The 21421-nt window shown below is 39.8% G+C and overlaps 2 protein-coding genes across 5 annotated transcripts in view; one reads left to right on the forward strand and one right to left on the reverse strand.

Moving 5' to 3' along the window:
* Window positions 1–21421, forward strand: part of gigyf2 (GRB10 interacting GYF protein 2) — a 65198-nt gene that overhangs the window by 9828 nt on the left and 33949 nt on the right. For 2 of the 4 annotated variants that reach the window (XM_012970921.3, XM_002933354.5), the window contains exons 2-8: window positions 927–1008; window positions 1945–2074; window positions 2342–2437; window positions 4234–4354; window positions 9266–9374; window positions 10256–10296; window positions 20820–21005. In XM_012970921.3, coding sequence (XP_012826375.1) covers window positions 968–1008; window positions 1945–2074; window positions 2342–2437; window positions 4234–4354; window positions 9266–9374; window positions 10256–10296; window positions 20820–21005 — 724 coding nt within the window. In that variant the 5' untranslated portion in view covers window positions 927–967. The remainder of the gene's footprint in view (window positions 1–926; window positions 1009–1944; window positions 2075–2341; window positions 2438–4233; window positions 4355–9265; window positions 9375–10255; window positions 10297–20819; window positions 21006–21421) is intronic. The other 2 variants (XM_012970923.3, XM_012970922.3) reach the window with 1 other exon arrangement.
* Window positions 10916–16228, reverse strand: kcnj13 (potassium inwardly rectifying channel subfamily J member 13). The gene is given in 4 exon segments (NM_001102967.1): window positions 10916–12419; window positions 13271–13762; window positions 14373–14495; window positions 15932–16228. Coding segments are annotated over 3 exon segments (1125 nt in total). The 5' UTR covers window positions 14374–14495; window positions 15932–16228; the 3' UTR covers window positions 10916–11787.

Raw genomic sequence — 21421 nt, forward strand, 5'->3', positions numbered from 1 at the left:
GTGCTTATTGACTGATTTACAAACTTTTTTTAAAGGGCATATTCTGTTTATTTAAAGCTTCAATATTGTTAATTACTCTTAAATGCATTTATATATTACGCAATACATTGACTGCTGTTTAACCATATATTGTATGGTTGACTCTGCAGTGTGTGTGTTTTTAAAGAAGTGCAGTTGTAAGGAGCTCATTTGGCAACCCCTGTCTCAGACACCCATTAAATGTGGCTACCACTGTAGCCAGACACCCATTAAATCCACATACCACAGGTATAATTAATAAGTAGCTGGGATGTTCATTGCATGACTGCAATAACCAGAAAAGTCTGCACTATGCGTCAGAGTTGGGGATCAGCTCTTCAGTATGGGTTTTACATTCACTTTAAAAAAAACAGATGTAGAAGGGTCACTAACACCAGCAACAAAAAAACTTGTGAGGTTGCATATGTGTTTGCTAGTTATATGCTAGTTATATATCTTTTCAGACCCTTTAGCATTCATTTTCCAGTGTTTCATTCAAGCCACTGCCTAGTTACTATTGTAAATTGGACTCCATTAACAAAATAGTTGCTGATATTTCAAACTGGAGAGCTGCTGAACAAAAATATAAATTCAAAAACCACAATAAAGACCTATTGCAGATTTTCTCATGATGTCACTATCTACATCAGTGATCCCCAACCAATGGCTCATGAGCAACATGTTGCTCACCGACCCATTGGATGTTGCTCCAAAACCAGGTTATTTTTCAATTCCTGAGTACCAAATAAAACCGCCGGTAAGTGAATAGAGTTCATAGAGGCTACCTAATAGCCAATCTTAGCCCTTATTTGGCACCTCCATGAACTTTTGATGCCTGTGTTGCTCTTCAAGTCTTTTTACATTTGAGTGTGACTTAGATTTGAGATTTATCTATTTCTCTCGTCCAGAATTTCATCGTTTAGAAGAACCTAAAGAAACAAAAAGCATTATGACAGCTGAGACTCAGACCCTGAACTTTGGCCCTGAGTGGTGAGTTACATATTTCTGAATGACTGAGAAAAACATTAAAGTAGGTGTAGAACAGAATGCAAACTGGGGAAGTGGGGTTATATATGTTCTGCTAGATCTCATTCAGTCAGTGCTGGATACTTGGGAGAAATGCATGATACCTGGTGCTATAAATGGAAACAGTACTCTAGACTATGGTAGGATCATGCCACCTCCAATCCAGAATATAGGAGTGTGTTAGTATTAGTAGTAAGATTTTTCCTTTGCTTTGGTAGACACCTTATCTCTAGGTACCTCAGGGCTAAAAATGACATTGTAAACACCTAGGGCATAGCTCTTAAATAACATTTGAACAATGTTTGCTAGTGGTCCCATGCTGAAGACTATTCCTGAAAGTCTGATGGGAATCCAGTTAAATAGTGGTATGTCCATATTATTAGGTCATGCCCTTTAAAGGAAAAAACCCTGTTTTATCTAAATAATTATTCATAATTTTCAAAAATATACTATTTTAGTAGTATGTGCGCTTGGGTACTCCTAAATAGAAAATTGTCATTTTGAGAATTAAGGGCCACCTCCTGGGATCATAGGATTCATAATGCACACAAACAAGCCAAGGCACACGTACACACTAGGCCCCATCAGCCAATTAATGGACAGATTTCTGTCTTTTGCTTCCATACTACTTCCTGTTACAGTTAGAGCTGCATTATTTCCTGTCATGTGATCTCTGAGGAAGCACATGGCCCATCACTAAATGGGAGATCAAGGGAAAGGATAAAAAAGGGCAATATTTACTGATATATATTCCAGTTTGGTAAGATTTTCAATAGGTTGCTTAGCATAATAAAATCTATTGGTTACGTTTTTATTCTGGGGGTTATAGGTTTAATTCACCTTTTAAATATTATGTATTTGTCCAATAGTAAATTACATAGCACTCTTTCTCTGTTGCAGGCTTAGGGCTTTGTCTAGTGGAGGTTCTGTCATTTCTCCACCCCTCTCCCCGGCGTTGCCAAAGTACAAACTTGCAGATTTTCGGTACGGGCGGGAAGAGATGTTAGCACTTTATGTAAAGGACAATAAGGTAAGAAAGTAGAGCATTACACTTCCATGTACATAATTACTCTTTGTCATGCAACCCTTTTGGACTTTGCTGGGGACAGAAATGATGTCAGTTTCACTATACTGGGACTAGACAAATTTGATCAGAATAATAACATTTTGCTCCCACTGTGTACACCTAGTCGCGCTATCCTTCTGTTAAGCCTGCAGTCTGATTGGTTGGATTTCTTGACACTTTGGCTAGTGTTGTCACATTAGAAATCCACAATGTTCTTTTTGTGTTTTGTAGGTTCCATTAGACCTTTTGGACAAAGAGTTCCTTCCTATTTTGAATGATGAGCCCCTACTACCACTGGCACTTGTTCCATTTACTGAAGAAGAACAGGTTAGTATATGAACATATTGTAATTTTAAAAAGGATATATATAGATTTGGTAGAATCTGTTCCCCCTTTAGAGATCGTAGTTGGTAAATGCTGTAGGCAGTGCCTGCCAGCCACACTCCTTAATTTAGCTCCAAACCTTCGGTGTGCAGGCAGTTGCTGTGAGTACTTTTTTAGTTTGATTTAACTATTCTAACGAAGACCATCTACTGTACATCAGGTGTCCAGGTGTATCTTACTGGTTTAGGCAGATACTCTAACCTTGTGGTATCATTTTTTTTTTTAGGTACTGTTTAGTCTTAGTTTTATGTTTGAGAAGCACCTTTTAAGAAGAACTAACATTTATCTTAAAATTAGTAATTTTGCAGCATATGCTCACCCCCCTTTTTTTTTTTTGAGCAAGAAACTGATTTCAACTTCCCAGTGCTCCATTCAGTTGGCACTAGCATATGATTACTAGATCAGATCAGCTCTACTCTACTACCCCCATCCACTCCTTCTCAACAGGGCAGTATAATGATGACAAGCAAATAATTGTAGTGGCAGGTCTTCTAAATGTTGTTTAAATGTTGCGCATAATATGACTAGAAGCATATAGGAATGAGAGTGTATTGGGACAACTAAAGCACAAATGTTAAAAACAAAGGCAAAACTGATTCTCTAGAAACTGTGCTTAGTTTTGCCCTTTGTCCCATATGCCTCTAGTCTTGTGAATATACCTCCTTCAATGTTATAGTTTTTACTATTTAAAGATAAATGTTTGTCTGTGTTGTAAGTGGGGAAAAAAAACCCACCAGCTGTGCTTTAAAGGTGGAACTTGATGGCCATGTTTTATTTTTACAACCTATATTACTATGTAGTGTAATTAAATTGAAAGCCTTCTACAGGAAGATAAAACCTAAAAAATTATTATATTATAACTAAATATACTGTTTTTTTTATGTATTCAATTTACTGTACAGGCCCAGATGTTCAGCACTCCTGTTACAATAATGACCCATACCTTTATAGTTGCCTGCATCCGTTCCCCAACTTCTAGGCTTGTTGGGCCATCTTTTAAATGTCAGTGACATCTATCAAATGTCAGTGACATGGCATGTGGTCAAGGCACTCTAGGCTTTTGAGAAGCTAAGATTAGGGGCATGAGGAATCAACAATACATTAGCAGAAAGCTAATCAGCAGCTGGTGCTACAGGGCTAACTAAGTTCTTATATTTCTGTACTGATCTGAATGTTTTTTGTGTATAAACTGTATATTAAGTTGATCCCTAAGCTCAGGTAAATGACCAGGCTAGTTCATGTGCTTTGAACCATTAACGAAGATGGGATGACACTGCTAAATGGTTGTGGTGGCATTGGGCTGGTACAAACACCAATATTGTTGGGGGTCACGAAAAGTCAGAGTGAGAACTGCATCAATGAGACGATGCAGTTCTCGGGCTGACTGAAAAATCAAACCTGCCAGATCGACACCTGACTAATTTTCGCCAGATATGTCGGGTACTGTAGTAGAGGGTCCCCATACGCAGGCTGATAATCTGCCGAATCAGTTTAAAGGGCTCTAATCGGCAACTGAAATATGCCTGCATATGGTTACCTTAATTATTAGAGTTTTATTTCTGCTTTAAGAGCAGTAAATCTACAAAGGGTTCACCTTATCAAACACCACATGTTTCAGGCCTGCTCTTGGCTGGGTCTGTGAGGTATCCAACTGATGACTTACATCTGCCAGTGACCAGGAGTAATGTGGATAAATACTATATTATAGGATAACCATGTGTTATCTTTTCCCTTAACAGAGAAACTTCTCGATGTCTGTAAACAGTGCAGCCGTTCTACGTCTTACTAACAGAGGCAGTAGCGGTGGTGGAGGAACTGTAGTAGGGGCGCCACGAGGTCGGAGTTCCTCCAGGGGTAGAGGTAAGTTTGAAGACTAAATGCAATATATAAAAGCTTTCTACCAATTGTAAATATTTGCCCATTTTAGTTGATCAGCACAATCAAAATTTGGTCAGTTTGCAATTTTTGGCCAACTAGGAAGTAAGGAGGCCCCTCTACTTGGATAACTTAGGTGTTATAGTACACACGAGCCATGAATATCCTGTATATTATTTCCTTATAAATGGCGCCTAGTGATTTCATGTGTTCTAATCTGTCCTTAGTGATGTAATTTCTGTCACATGACTTGCTGAAGCTTCCATTTCTATAATAATGTAAAATATGCGAATATTAGAAGTCACCTCGGAGTTCCATAACCTGTGTAGAAATACTCTGCCCCCGGCCTCATACTTTAATATGGTAATGGAACCCCTTGTGGTTTATAATATCCTTAAATTTTACAAGAGGGAGCACATTATTTACTGTGTAATAATATAATGCTTTTTTTCAGAATTTATCCTGTTCTTATTTTAATAATCATCTTAACCTCATGGGGTTATGTCTTAGCAAGTCATAGTTGTAATGTTCAAAGATTTTAGGTTTTTTATTTTTGTGGATGTCCCTCACATAACTGTCTAATGTCAATTGACAATTGCAAATCCCAGCATCCCACAGTAGCTGAAAGCTGTTGTCATTGCTAGTGGATTTTATAAAGTGACAAACATGACTGCCAATTTTTAATAGATAATTGCATTCTTTTTCCTATGCCTTGGTAAATCACTGACCACAACAGCAAATTGTAGAATGCCTGTTGCTAAATAAGAGATGGAGGCAGATTAAGAGGTAACAGGGAATTGTATTTTAATACTGGGTGGAGTGTTTGGCAACCACCCATGGAAAAAGACTTAAAGACCAACTAAAGCATCAACTTTACTAAATAATTTTTTTTTTTTTCTTCTTTTCTGAAACTTACCCACCACTGCCCGCCTAATGGCTGTTATTTTGTATATGCAGAATTTCTATCAAGTACTGTCACTTTGTTTCCATTTCGTGCATATGTTTGGGGGAAACTGCTTACTGTGTGCATGAGCTGCTTCCTAAACATGAATAGTACAGGTATGGGACCTGTTATCCAGATTGCTCCTGACCTGGGGTTTTCCAGATACGGGATATTTTCATAATTTGGATATCCATACTTGAAGTTTAAGAAAAAAAAATAATTTATACATTAAATAATCCCAATAGGATTGTTTTGCCTCAAAAAAGGAACATTTATATCATAGTGTAAATCAAGTTCAAGGTTCTGTTTTATTATTGAGAAAAAGGAAACCAGTTTTAAAAATGGATTAAAATGGAGTCTATAGGGAGATGGCCTTCCCATAATTCTGAGCTTTCTCGATAACTGATTCAATACCTGTAGTAGTGGCATAATAAATAGATATTATTTGATGTACGTTTTTTTTTTACATCAAAATTTTGAAAGCATTAAAATGATATAGTGATGCCCCTTATTATCTGGATCATCAGCTCCACTTCCCATGTTTTCTGCAAATAACCAGCCGGTGGGCGTTATACCTTTTGGTGTATGCTTGAATGCTGGCAAGGGGAACTTAAAGGAACAGTAACACCAAAAAATGAAAGTGTATAAAAGTAACTAAAATATAATGTGCTGCTGCTCTGCACGGTTAAAAGTTGTGTGTTTACTTCAGAAAGTCTACTATAATTTATATAAATAAGCTGCTATGTAGCCATGGAGGCAGCCATTCAAATGAGAAAAGGCACATAGCAGATAACAGATAAAACACTATTGTATTCTATAGAACTTAACTGTTATCTGCTATGTAACCTGTGCCTTTTCTCCTTTTTTCCAGCTTGAATGGCTGCCCCCGTGCCTACACAGCAGCTTATTATATAAATTATAGTAGGGTTACTGTAGCAAACACACCAGTTTTACCAGTGCAGGGCAACAGTGCATTAAATGTTTATTACTTTAAAGCTCTTTCATTTTTTGGTGTTACTGTTCCTTTAACAGTACTTTTTTTCTGTATTTGCAATAATTGTTTATATGAAAAGCATTTATATCCTTTTATGCTCCAATTTGGTATTATAAGTAACTGTAGGTTTTTGTTGGACAGAGGTGATCTTTCAAAAAATCTGAAGTATTTTTTTTTTTCTTTGTTTTAAATGTAACTGTCACTTTAAGTGAAAGAACTTTGCTGTCCTGATTATGGTCAAATCCCTGGCCAGCTCTTGGAAACCTGCTTAAGAAACCTTGTGATTTTTAGCTCTAATAAACTCAACTGAGCATGCTCTTTCCACGAGCTGACACGATTCAGAAGTTGGTGGATTATGTGTTTTGGGATAAGTTCATTGCAGACTTTAAAAATATTAAGTGTTTTCAGCAAGTTGTTTTGGCATTTTTACAACTTTGGTATGGTGTGGAATTAAAGGATTAAATTCATATGTGCATCTACTTCAAGGTGGTGGGGGCATTATTATATCATTTTAATACAATCTATTTAGTTTATTGGAAAATAGCCATGTTTACTATTGGCTTGTATGTGTACTTTTTTTACATCTAGTAATAAAGTGACTTTTAATGTCGATCCTCCTGCGCCACATCTTACTGTAGTGAAACAGTCTGCACTGCTCCATACTTGCTAATGCAGAAGATATTATAATTTGGGCTTAATCGGCGGCTATATGTGGTTTAGGGTGGATCAGTAAGATGCTTCAAAAAAAATATTTAATTTATAGATAATAATAATTGCAAGGAGGTGTGCCGTTTTTGAAATTGGAGATTAGTCTGGGAACCTGACTTCAATATTTAACCTTGTTTCACTTCCATAAATAGTTAAGACAGTTGGGACAGGTTTCCATGGTGCACTGGACACCTGAGAGCTGCTGTCCCGTTATATTAAGAGTGAGGAGGTTGAAATACTTGGCATCTATTCATTCCCTGATTTACTCCCCCATCCTGCATGATTCAGCCCGTTTGCTAATTATTTGGGTGCTTTACAGGGGTGAGCCTTCAAGCTCATGTCTTCATCTTTGATATGGGCATTCTGGTACTGGGCGTCATGTATTAGAAATATCGCCAGATGAGCAGGCACCACTCGCAATTAAGTGTGTTGTGGCCATACAGTTTAAGCATCCACTACATCTACTGCAAATATGTGGTGTTTCTCCTTCCAGAGAATGGAAACACATTAACTTTACCTTGTGTCTTCCTTTCTTATTATACTTATTCTATACTATATGCTTTTCCAAAGACAATTTTGAGCATCTGAAGCTATCTCGGATACTATGTGTATCAGTGAATTGCCGATTAGAATATGGCTGCAGAGTAAACGAACAGGGATAGTGTGACATATAGCTTAGCTCCATCTGTACTTGTGTTATCTGTATCCAATAAGTGTTGCATGGAAATGTAGGGTATGATTAAGTGCAGTTATGACATGCAACCTGAAATATAAAACTATCATACAAAACTTGGCTTCACCTTAGATCAAGAATAAACAGACAAAGTTGTCTTTAAGTATCCACCAACCATTTCTAAGATGTTGTTTTTCCAGTCTGAATGGGAATTACCAAGAAGCATCTAATGCAGGGCTGTCCAACTGGCGGCTGGCCTGCGGCCCCCCTCTGTGTGGCCCCCCGCCTGTCTGGCAGCTGTGACTGCTTACCTTTTTGTAAGCTTTAAATCACTGATCCACAACCAGTGGCTCATGAGCAACATGCTGCTCTCCAAGCCTTTGGATGTTGCTCCCTGTGGCCTTAAAGCAGGTGCTTATTTTTGAATTCTTAGCTTGGAGGCATAAAAAACAGCTGTACTGCCAAACAGAGTCTCCCATAGGCTAGCAGTCCATATAGGGGCTACCAAATAGCCCCTACAGTCCTTATTTGGCACTCCCAAGAACATGTTGCTCCCCAAGTCTTTTTTTCATTTGAATGTGGTTAACGAGTAAAAAAGGTTGGGGATCCCTGCTTTAAATGGTTTCAGTACTGAGATTAACTGGCCCCCTGCATGGTTCACACCTCAGATTCAGGCTGTATTGTTTGTAATCGCCTATACTGTTCACACCTTTTAATCTCTGCATTGTTCACACCTCAGACTATGGGGCACACAGTCTGCATAGGGCAAGCAGAGTATGGCACACACAAGTAGCATAGGGCAGGCAGAGTATGGCACACGCAAGTAGCATAGGGCAGGCAGAGTATGGCACACGCAGGCAGCATAGGGCATATGATGCCTGTGTGTGCCATACTCTGCCTACCCTGCCTGTGGGAGGTGAACCTGGCAGGGGTTTGTTCTGAAAGTTTAGCATTTGGAAATAGTCATTATATGGTGTGTTGTTATGTGCTGGGGGTTGCTGTGCTATCCACAGGGGAGGAGGAGGCATATGGATTTAATGTGTAATTATTTCATATATGAATGAAAGGTGATATCCCTAAAAAAAAAACTGGCTTCCATTATCGGCCCTCCACCATGTAGGCAGAAATATTCCGACCCTCTGTAGCACAGAAGTAGGACAGCACTGATATAATGGCTTTGTGGGCATTGTAGATATTGCTATGCTGCTGCGGTCTATTTATAACATGCCCCAAATCTATTTGTAGATCCCCATCTACCTTTTAGATTAGGAGTGCCAATTCCAAGTTCCAATTTTCTGTTATGTGGGGGCAAGACTACCTTGTTGAGAACATTTTTCTAAAAATGATGTAGTTTAGACCCATTGTTCATGTTCATTTATATTGTTTCCTGTAGGGAATGTGCTTATATTCAGTTCCCTGTATTGAATGTGCTTGCTAAGACAACCTTTTTGAATTTCTTCTCTTTTCCCGACCATAAATGTCTCAGTGGTCAATTCTCCACATTCACAGATGTCTCTCTCAGATAGGATTTTAAGGAATGTGACAGATATTGACCATGTATTGCTTGTGTTCTAAAAGGCAGAGGCAGAGGAGAAAGTGGTTTCTACCAAAGAAGTTTTGATGAGGTTGAGAGTGGGTTTGGCCGTGGAGCTCGGGAGATGCACAGATCACAGAGCTGGGAAGAAAGGTGAGTGGGTATGCAAACTGCTTGTAATGTTCAGTTTATGATAATCTGCATTAGCGTATACACATTGTACTGCCAAGACACAGTATAAATGCTGTATTAAACTTTTGTATGACTCTTGTTTTCAGACAGTTGGGTTTTTATATGAAACTGTACAGGCATGTGTGAAATTTTATGAGGCAAAACAGATAGAAATTTTCCTCTTGTGCATACGTGCTATTTAGGGCAACATGATGATTTCTAGGGCCGACTACTAAAATTATATCCTAGAAATGAGTATGAGCAGCTCTTAGGCAGGCCAAAATCACTCTCCTAGGCTTTCTGTGGAATCGGAGACACACCTTGACCTTGTACTAATATTCATGACTCTTTGGTTTAGATAACTACCCATGACTATCTTTGAACTTATGAATTTTCCTCCCATGCCAAAGATCTAATAATTTTTTCCTCCTCACACAATCCCTAACATGCCATCAATCAATATAATGCTCTGAAAGTGTGCAATAAAGGCAAATTTATCATGTGGTGCTGTTCCAAATTGTACCCAGTTCTGCATAGTGGCCATTGGAAAACCTGGACTGCTTTAAAGCCTTCACATATTGTGCTGACTACTTGCTGCCAAATTGTAGTTGGTGGTATAGGATGCAGAAAAAAAAATTTGGAATAAGTAGATATCAGAATATGTAACGTAATGATCATTTTAAAATGCTGTTTTATTGTAAAAAAAAAAAAAAAAAGTGTTTTTTAATGGTTGGTAATCTGTTAGGCCATTGGTTCATTTCTAATTGGCATCATACACCTATACAGAGCTTAAAAAGATGAGGTGTTGGAGCATCTGTAAAGAAACCATTATTCCCTTTAATTGTGATTTTCTGCCCTCTTAGAGGAGACCGTCGGTTTGAAAAACCCACACGAAAAGAACCAGGTAAAAATACTTTGTGTATTTCATCTATCCTAATCTTGAACATTACCAGCCTTGTAGACTTCTTATATAAACTAGATTCAGCTTTTGAAATTAATGCTAATGCATGGGAATTTTCATATTCTTAAAAAAAACAGCTGTTGAGGCATTGCAGTGCTCAGGGCTCCTGGCTGATGTCTGCCAAAGAATGCTGGGTGTTTTAGAGCAGGTGGGTGGAGAGCCACAGGATACTCCACTAGTGACAGTGCATCCTCTATGCCAAAATACTTGCCAATTTAAAATTGTTGAGATTAATTTACATCTATGATAGGGGCTGCATAATGAAAAGCTTAGAGAATAGGCCTTTGGGGATTCTACATAGATAAAAACAGGGTGCAGGGAAGTATGTGTAATACATAGTATTTATGGCATATATCCTCTCAATCTCAGGAGACACTACTATTCCATACTCAAAAAGAATATAAATAATCCATTCTTAGTGATGTCATTGGTTATAATGCTTAAGTATGTCACTTCTCATTAGGCTTATTATATAGGCTGTCTTATGTATACCCTACAAACCACACAGAAACATACCTCTATGAATTGTTCACCTCAGACAAATTGATCAGCGGTTGGAGAGTTACTAGAAGCACATGTTTTATTCAAGATAATTGTCAAAAGCAGATAGTGGGGTATCGCTGGACCAGTCCCTGTGCAGTCCCTTTGCTCTGGACAGCTTTCTGTCTGTCTTTGGACTTTGGCTGAGTATTCTGTTAGCTAGGGTTGCCAAACGTTAGTACAGGAATTCTGCTAAGAGTTTAGTCAGGTTCATTAAAATACAATATGTTTGTTATTCCACCTTGCCACTGGCATACATGTGTCAATTATTTTGTTTGTCTGTGATAACTGAATTGCTTTAAGAATCTTGTATGTTTGTCATAAGAGTGTCAGTGATGATGTATGTGTGCGTGCGTTTATAGTAATATAAATGTATAGTTTACACTTTTATGTACTGAGCTAGTTTTAACCATTTTACATATTATGTACCTTGAAATTTGCAATGCAAATGCACTCTGCGCTGTCAGAAATATCTGAAGGAAAATGTAATTAAACCTTTGACTTTTGACAAGGCTTAGTTTTCCTATAGTCCATGGTATCATTTACACTTTTGGAGCACTGTTTTTTTTTTTTTTTTTTTTTTTTTTTTTTATGTAGATACATAAAAATATAAGCGTTCACACTGAATTTGCACACAACGTTGCCTCATGCACCTACTCTGACGTCTCTGGAGTGCTTGCTCACCACTGAGTCATTATAGTTAGCTCTGTTGGGCAATGCCCTTTTGACCCCTTCTGTGTCAAAGGGGAAGCAGTCCATGGTGTACAGTAGTTAAGCTATCACAGAACAATCTTAGGAACCTTATGAACACCACACCTGTTCCTTTGGTAAAGGGTCGGCGTGGCTGTTTAGGATGGTTGGAAAGGGTAAGGACCATAATGTGGTTGCAAGAAGTTACTCCCCCAGACCAGTCTCACAGATTTGGAAGGTGTCCCCTCTCTGCCCATTGGCACAGACCTCCAGATCAGTTCTGTACAGTTGTCTGTGTGAAGGTTGTGGAAGCTCCGGTAGGGGTCGGCCAAAGGATTCCATACATATACGGTATCCTCCCTCAAGCCGGCGTGTTAGGCATGGCGCAAACCGGTGACCTTGAAGAATCTCACTGGGCAGGTAGGAAGTACGGCACTGACAGATTTCTCCTGAGCTTTCCTGAGTAGCTGACAAACAGACCACAAGTTCCAAGTGACCAGCAGAAGATAATAATTCTCTCTGTAGCAAGACTGACAGTGGACTTCCAGAACACAAACTGTGAGAGTAAGTAAGGGGAAATGTGAAGAAGGGACACTCTGCTCCACTAGCTTGACTGTCCAGTGAAAACTCCACATTTGCCTGTTGAATTTGCCCATCACCTCTCTCCTGGTATAGGATTCCACTGACCTTCACCATTGTTAAAGGACTTGAGCGTGTGTTTGCCACTTGAAACATAAGGCAAGGTTTTCCTTCAGGGCTGCCCACCACAGCCAGCCTTGAAAATCTGATTGAGGGGGTCCGGTTCTTGGGCCTTGCAATCTTTGCCACAAAAACACCTAGAGAAGACAGAGTTTGAGGTGAGAAAAGTGTAAGGAAAAAGGAATGTTGTGTAGTCTAGCCACAGTAACTACTTATGCTTAAACTGACAGTGATAAAAATAAGACATAATGCTGAGTAAAACCAGTGTTGTTTAAAAGTATTCACTAAGTAAGGCCAAGTAGGTATTCTACAGTTTTTCATAGCTGACCAATATTTCCATGGAGTTTATGGTTGTAATTCTGAGGAACATCAGCTCCCACTCCTGCATCAACAAATATATGCAGGCTTTCCCTAAAGGAATAATCTGTGACATTGTTTTACTGTGCTAATAAGCATAATGATGACTTGTGTGATGCAAACAAATTTTAAGCCAGCCATAACCTGGAAGGTTCACTTGTTTGCTGAGGGAGTCTTACAAGCATCGCATTGTGCTGAGGACCTGATTCTCTGAAAATGGAAGTTCTGCAGATGGAGATGGATGTGATGCCCAACCTTAAGGCCAGTTTACATGAAATGTGGAGTAGAATACTTATGTGCTACCTTGAATATCCATAAAACTAAGTATGAGTAACTAATAGGTCCATGTGTTTACATACCTTTAACCTTATTTTTAACTGCAGTGCCATATTTTTGGTATGCAAAGAGGAGGACCTAAATCTAAAAAGTCCGAAGACCTGGTTTTAAGGATATTACAACTAGAACACTAATGGAAACGTTGTCCTTTATCTTATCGCCTGTGTTACTGATGAAGCTGATATAATTGAAGATAAACTTGTTGCTGTGGATTAGGGTCATGTTGCTAGTTTTAACCATTCATCTTTGTCCATATGATTTTTGGTGATTAGTCGCTAATGTAAGGATTTCTTACCTGTAATGAAGGCCTCCAACATGAGCCCAAGAAGCATCTGTACAGCTAGCAGAGCAATGGCACTTGGGCAGTCACCACTGGGGAACATAGTGCCATATCCAATGGTGAGCTGTGTCTCCAATGAGAAAGAAAAAGCAGCGGTGAAGCTTGTTATGTACTTGACACAAATGGTGTGGTTCTCTGGAGGTGCATCGTGATCCACTGCCAGATCCCCATTCATCTCAGCCAGCAGATACCAGAAAACTGCAAACAGCAGCCAGTGGGCCAGAAAGGATGCAGAGAAGGCCAGCATCATCCAGCGCCAGCGCATATCTAGTAATAACCCCCAAATATCACGGAGATATGTCAGACCCTGACCTTGCATTCTCCCAGCTTTGACCATGCTGTGTCCATCCTTTGTCACCAGTCGGTGAGTGCAAGGGCTAAGTAGGGTACATTTTGGTGACCTGCTGTTTGTATCTTCATCCCGGTCTGTTCTGATCTGCAGTACCACTGAAAAGGGATGTATGCCAAGATGTCAGGCAGTGCTAGACAAAAAGCAGGATAGAATACAGCAAAAGTACAAAGGCACCATTAGATGCCAAATGTATCTTAACAGGTTTGCTTGTATGTAGGTGATATTAGTTAAATCATATAAGCTTGTATAAAGAAAAGGTTGTACTACAATACCAGCTTGTCAGAAAACATCAAAACATTAATAGAAAGTGAGGTCACATCTGGTATAAAAACTGATACTGCTACATTACTGAGAATCTGTTCTGATGCAGAATGCAATGGCTTCTGAGCTGCCATGTAAAGTAAACCTACGTTTCTAATTAGCCTTGTATCTTGCCTTTTTTTTTTTTATGGTCAATTATGAGTCACTCCCCAAACTCAGGTAAGTGACAGCAGCACAGAGCATGTGCAGGGAATCAATAAAAAAAGAAGGCACACGTCCGATATGCTATAGGGCTGTGGAGGTTGTGGCCAAAACAGTGTAAAATTCCAACAACTTAATTTTTGTTGAACTTTACTTTAAAGAAATGGAAAAGAACGGAGAGAAAGCGCTTCAGAATGAGTGGTTCATAGTGTGCATAGCAGCGTTTAACTGCTTTGTACTTACTTTTCTACTAGTATGACCCTTGACGTGCCACGTGTGTCTTGTCAGCCTGATCTTCCAGCACACATCCGGGATGTAGAGTGGACAGTAACTGTTTGGGCAATGCTTACGGTACTGTTAAGAGACCTTATAAACACAGAAATGAATGTCACTGCACTTGGACCATGAGACTTCTACATTTTATACTTTTGCTGTTCCCTTGTCATTAATTTTAGCTTTTTTGGATTTCAGGCTGCAGCCCTCCCCCTAACTTAGGCACCTGAGCTTTCTCTGGCTTTATTCCCTTAAGGCAAGCAGGGGCCTGTGCCTGCCTAACCCCGGTGTTCTGAGCTCTTGCCAGACTGAGAAGAGGGAGGGGGGGTAGAATAAGTGTTTGTGTTATTTCCCACTCGGGGGTAAGCTGCTTTCAGACGCACACATCATGATGCTCATGTGACATCTCCTGCTGCGGAAAAATATCCAGACTTTTTCTTCTCCCAAGAGTGTTTGTAAGGGCAGGTAGGATTCACCTGGACCTGACAGCAACTTTCTTTCTCTTCTGTAGTTACGCAGCTTCTCAGCTTATTAACAGCCTCATGTAATATCAGCATTCTTGTCACAGTGGGACCAGTTAAAACAAACACGCTGTTCTGTCACACTGTGCTAACAAACTTGCCGTCAAGTTTCAAGAGTGAAACCCTGGGCTCCTATTCTTTCTTCTTACAAACTGTATCGGTTTATTTAATGAGATGTAATGCTTTACAGCTGTGCCCAGGTTTCAGGCTAAATTGCTGACATAGACGCTATAGTCATAAATACATTGCCCCAGTTTTAAAAGCACAAGAGAAAATGGTATTCCAAGCTATTGCAAGAATCTTTCTTTTCATTTTACTTCAACCTGTCTGCCCAGTGTATCACTTGTATCCTCTATGCTTCGTGCAGTCGTTAAAACCAGTTAACCAGAGCTTAAGATATTGTTACCCCAAGATCCTATGTTTATTTATATTTACATAAATGTTTAACATAGTTTAAAGAGCATCATTTTATAATAGATAGGTAACCCCCCCCCCCGCTAAACATATCAAGCTCCTTATAACTGCGCTTATATCACTTTCCTTGTAATAGGTATATATTCATATCAAATTTATCAGTTTTATTTCTTATTCACATGACATCCCCACGTTGATCAGTAGATAAATAATTGCCCTGGGTAAAGCAGTATTTGTATGCTTACTATGATGATGCTGCCAAAGTTCTTTGCATAGAATTTTCTCTATAAGGAAAGCAAAAGCAGTAAATTTTGAATGCCAGTTCGCCATTTGAAATTAGAAAGAGTTAATGTGAGGTTTTATTCTATTGCCTGAGGTTTGCATTACCAATCTCTGCTTGCACAGACTCAGTTCGCTAAAATAAAGAGATATCACATGGTCCGTGTGTGTCACCCATTGTACTATAAAGGAGGAGAATAACAGCCCTCATGCTGCTGTCGGTTATTTAAAATAATGAAGCACTGTATAACATCAGAAGACTCTTGGAATGAGAAGAACTATAACTGCCATCCAAACAGAAAGGCAGGCACTTACCAGACGACTCTTCACGGTGATGGGGTTGGAATTGGGGTCTTTTTAGACCTTTTCAAATTATTTGCATGAGGTCCTTCTGGATGCGTCACTTACAAGCATTTTTCATCCTTTTTTTTTTCCCCAAATAGGTGCCCACACTTCCCTTGGTCTTCAGTTGCCTTTCATACGCATGTTTTATGTTCCCCTGTAGCGTATAGCTTGGCACTAAACTGGGTCTGTCCTCGATCCTTAATCTTGTTTAGGTGCAGATCATCTACTTTGTGGTACACTTCTTTCTCTGTCTGTGGGGGGAGCTATTGCTGGGTCTGGAGTCATAACCCACATTCCTGTGTTTATAAATCAGGGGGCAGGGCTTCTTCAGCACTACTGTTGATTGGTCTTACTGTAATAGGGATATGCCAGTAATGGGCGGAACCTGTAAGGTCGTCCTTCCCTTCAGTTATCAGCTGTGCTCAGTAGGTGTACTTCATTTTCCATTAACAATCTCATTACTAGTGAGCTGGAAAGGAGGTTAGCAAGTGATTTGCAAGGATAAGTGTTGATAAAAAAGCGAAAACTCTTATCAAAGTTAACTGCATTTGTGGAAATACAGTATTAGTTTTAAAGGGATTAACACACACAGTAAATCTTTAGGACCTCTTAGAATGTCACTGCAGTGAAATGCCTGTCCAGCCAAAGTTGCAGCCAGCATATAAAACAACAGGATGACTTGGATTCTTAGGATAAAAGCTAGCGCAAGTGAGCTGCCTAAGGCCAAAGGTCAGTGAATTGGTGACCTAGAGAGAGAGTGGGCTCCAAAGGAGAATTTAGCAGCTTCTAAGCTTGGACAGTTGAATTGTTAAACTAAGTGAAATAATTTTTGTGTGTTGGAGTTTGTTTGCCTTATAGCTGTTTTCTTTGTAAATGTAGTAGAGCCAGCTCTCCAGGTCAGGGTCCTGGGGCTGGCTGCTGGTCAGTGTGTTTTATGGATGAGCTGGGGGATGGGAGGGGGACCAATAATATGGCTTGTGTGCATTTCAGAAGGGAAAACTGTTTTTCACTGGTCTTTGCTCGCCACTCTTCATTTAAGCGGATTGAAAAGAACAGAGCCACATTGTTCTGGAGGAGCAAAGCCGTCTTCAGGCCTGTGGTGCTGGATATTAAAGTAATGACCCAAATCCCACCACCCTCAGGGATTCAGTTATGTCGTCCTGCCCAGAGTTTAGACCTCCTGCCTCGAGTGGCACGTTAGTGCATGCCCAGACCAAACAGTGGAAGGAGAAGCTACGCAAGCTCTTGTTACATTGATGGTTCCATATTACCTAAAAAAAAACAACTAATCCCCCTTGCCTACAGAGAGTCTAATACACTGTTGTATAAACAACTGACGCCATAATACATTTGTGTGGGAAATATTTTCACCTGATGTTTCATATGTCCATATTTGTATTTTTAAATTTTTGTCTAAATGTTAGAGTAGCCACATGCAAATTTTTATTTTGTTGCGGGATCGACTAATCTCCCCGATATGACATCCCACCGGTGAAAATGTAAATCGTCGAGGGGCAACTTCGGCGATTTCCGCAAATCGCACCGCCGCGTATGCCATCCCACCGGCGATTTACATTTTCTGCGGTGGGATATCATATCAGGGAGATTAGTCGCCCGCAACAAGGGAGATTTGTCGCGGGCGACTAATCTCCCTTGTGTGCCACAGCCCTAAGATGGTATGGACTGAGAAATTCATGTTCATTGGAATATAGTAATTCTAGTTAAGTGTAGGTAGGAATACATGGTAAAGAAGATTGGTTGAAGCCATTTCACCCACCTTACAGCCTGTATGATGTTAATAAAATTGATAATTTTATTAGTATCTTGGTTATTTGCAGATAAAACAGCAAGTTAGATGTGATCCATCGGTCAGGTCCAGTTGACTGTATCAATATAGTTTGGCCTTTCATGGGTGTTTCCTGACTGCACCATATCTGACTTATTTTTCCCCAGGCAGATTACACGGGAATGATATGTGCATGATATCAGTAAGCAGTGAGCAACATTACACTGGGAAGGAAGGACTCATTGTGAGTGGGTCATTAGAGAACCCACGTCTAAGTGTGGGATGCTACTGTATGTTTGTTAGTATGGTGCTGTGTTCCACGGCTCGGCACTGAAGATGTCTGTTTAAAGCTATGATTAAATTGGAAGTATATAAGTCAATATGGCTGCATCTGAAAATAAAGCCACTTTCACTTAGATTGTAAGCTCTACGGTGCAAGGACCTCCTTCCTACTGTCTCATACCACATGGCACTTATTCCCTGTGCATTTATATATATTTATTGTATTGATTTACTATAACACTTGTCCTCCCTGTGTGTAATTTTGTAAGATTGTACAGCGCTGCGTACCTTGTGGCACTTTATAAATAAAGTTATACATATAAATACTTTCTATAGGTGGGCGTACACTGAAAGATCATTTGGTGAGGTTGCCAAACAAGAGATTTTTTTCCCCCCAGTATTTCCACCTTAAGGTGGGCGAGATGTGGTTGATCTGATTGTTTAACTCTTGGACAGGCCGTTGGATTGATGACCACATCAATGTGCAGATCTGGTCCTCGATTCCACTGGAAAATGAAACCTGCCACATATCAGTCGTATACACAGGATCATAAGCTGCCGACTTTGTCCATCTGCCGCTTTTATCACTCCTTGTATGGCCACCTTAAGTCTTTTTCATACAGTCACAATCCAAACAGTCTACTAAACACCCCCCTGTATAATGATATGCTTTTTATCTGAAGCTGCAGCTAGGGTAAGGCAGGGAGAGGGTCTCTCGGACTGGTGAGTTGCATTGAATTTGCTTCAACCTGATCTGCATAACTTTAATAAGTGATTTCTGCTGTGTCTCCTTTTGGCCTTAAAGCATCTTTGCTGGTTGGCGATGACTGCAGTTAAAGGGATACTATTATAATACCCATTTTATGCATGCTGATTGAACTTGTGGATTTGGATTTTAATTTTTTGTATCCAGTATCATATTACACATCCGGCAGAGAGTTGGTGAACAATAAATATTGTCCAGGCAGGGTTCTTGACCCTTGACAGTGCAGCATTACCACTTCACAAGGTCCCTCACCCTTTGGCCTTTTTTTTTCTTATTAACATCTCTGTTGGCATTCCATCAAAAATGCCCAGCTAATGAGAGCTGGGCAGGCTCCAGGGATTTACTCCTGCTCTAACTGGTTGCTGGAGACATTAGTAGAAGGTGGGGTGAGGTACATATAAGAAATGGCTGTGAGTTGTGGAAAGTGCTGGAGGGCACAGAATGCAAGGCTTTGGCTTAAGGTAATTCACACGAGGGTTATAAAAGGGTACATTTTCCAGGCTGTTACAAGCTTCAGAGCCATTAAATGTTTATTCAAATCATGATTATAGCAGAGTTGTGCACATTTAATATAATCAAACCAATTAATTGTGTTATTGTTCCTTTCTGGCTCTCTTATAGTCCAGCATTTTTGGAGAGCATGGAATATGTGTTGAAATTAATGGGTAATGGCTCTAGGTGATGTCAGGCCTATTAGAAGCAGCTAACTGACAAATTCAGGTAGAATGTAAGGACTGCTGTGACAAAAATGTAGGAGATTGCCAATAGCTCCTTCATCGTTTAAAGGACAATGAAAGGTTAATATAAATTAAAAGGCATTTTTTTAAGTACTTACTGCATATCTAAATTCCCAGATCCCTGCTTGCTTCTCTGAGATATGGTGCTGGCAGCCTACAGCGGTGTGAAGACTACAGTGACATCACTGAAATCTCTCTGTCCTTCCTGTAGGCTGCCAGCCTTCCTCTTCCTCTGAGCATGTGTGTAACTTGATCCTTTCTCCTGTTCTGTGCTACACATGCCCACCAGCCAATCAGAAGCAGATCTGGCAGAGGGGAGGGGGGGAGGGAATGAAACACATGTGCAGTATGAAGCAAGGAGGGAAAGGAAAGGAAAATACCTTTTTAGAGATGGCTGCCTGTTCTAGAAAATGTGAAGTAAGTGTGACTGAGTAAATATTTGATTAGGTGAGCCAAAAGTGTGGCGTTTTTACTAAACAATAGGAGGACTATTGGGCAGTATGCTTTTTAAATTTTGACTTGCATTCTCCTTTAAGGAAGAAAAGGAAAGTTCCTTATCTCGTGACAGCGCTCTCCAGCATTTTCCAAACAATGGGACAAATATTTGTTACTACACCAAATGTTTAAAGTTATTCAAAAGTCATTGGCACCATGAGGCAGTTTTGGATCCATACCAATCTTTAGGCAAGCTGTATGTGACCTGTTGCCTTGAGCTGGACAGCCCTGCTGCAATTTGCAGCTTTTCTTTCCTGTTTGTAGAAATAAATCTTACGTTGGCCATGCATGGACCAACTGGTTTGCTCTTAAACGGACACATTCCCATATATGTCTTCTCTCTTATGGTGTCTGTGTAAGAAGTGATTTTATTCTGGTCATGGAAATCCAAGGGGACTTTTTCTGAGAGAATTCACTGTTCTGAGTTAAGATGATTAAATTCCGAGCTTGTTAATGTCCTCTTGAGTTTCATATAGTTCTTTTCATAGTCTTTCCTTTCCTTGCACTGCACAATAAGGTTATTGCAAGAATTTCTATGATTCCTAGTAATGCTGTTTTGCAGTTTCATAATTAATATTTTGCCCCTAAATTAAATATTTTGGATGAAATGCATTTCCCACTGCATATAAGGTGATGCTGAACTAAAGCCTCCTCCCTTTTTCTTACAACCATGGTTACATAACTAGAGTGTATTTTGACTATATCAGGTTGTCTGTTATATAGACCCTTATACGTTAAATGAATTCAGATCACCTATTTATCACTAATAAAATGAACTTACATCATGTTTAGTTCGACCCACATTTGAAGAAGGGGGGACAGCTCCAGCAGGAAGAAAACATGAATTTATCCGTTCAGAGAGCGGGAACTGGCGCAGCTTGCGTGAGGAAATGAATGGTGAGGAGGAGGAAGGTGGAGGTGTATGGAGGGCATCAGCTCCCAGAAGGGATGGAGAAAGGTGGCGCTCCCACAGTCCAGGTGTGTTTGTAAAACAAAATTTTTTTATAATCTTTTGTAACCTACTTCTTCAAACACACACAACTTTATTTTCAAAAAGTTCAGTCCCCTGGACATTCCCTGTCATTGCCAAAACAGGATCCCATTGAGTCATGTTAGCTTACGTCGTGAAAGGTAATAAGAACACAACAAGAGGGCTTTTGCAGGAGATAGTGAAGTTTTTGGACAGATAGTGAAGAAAGGAGACTAAAGCTGGGCATACATTGAAAGATCCGGTCATTTGGCAAGGTCGCCCTTAAAGGAGAAGGAAAGGCTAAGTCACTTGGGGGTGCCAAAATGTTAGGCACCCCCAAATGACTTAGATCGCTTACCTTGTACCCTGGGCTGGTGCCCCTGTTAGGAGAAAAAAGCACCAGCCCAGGGCACCTGCAGGAAGC

The sequence above is a fragment of the Xenopus tropicalis genome, chromosome 5 (genome assembly GCF_000004195.4).
Source record: "Xenopus tropicalis strain Nigerian chromosome 5, UCB_Xtro_10.0, whole genome shotgun sequence".
NCBI lineage: Eukaryota > Metazoa > Chordata > Amphibia > Anura > Pipidae > Xenopus > Xenopus tropicalis.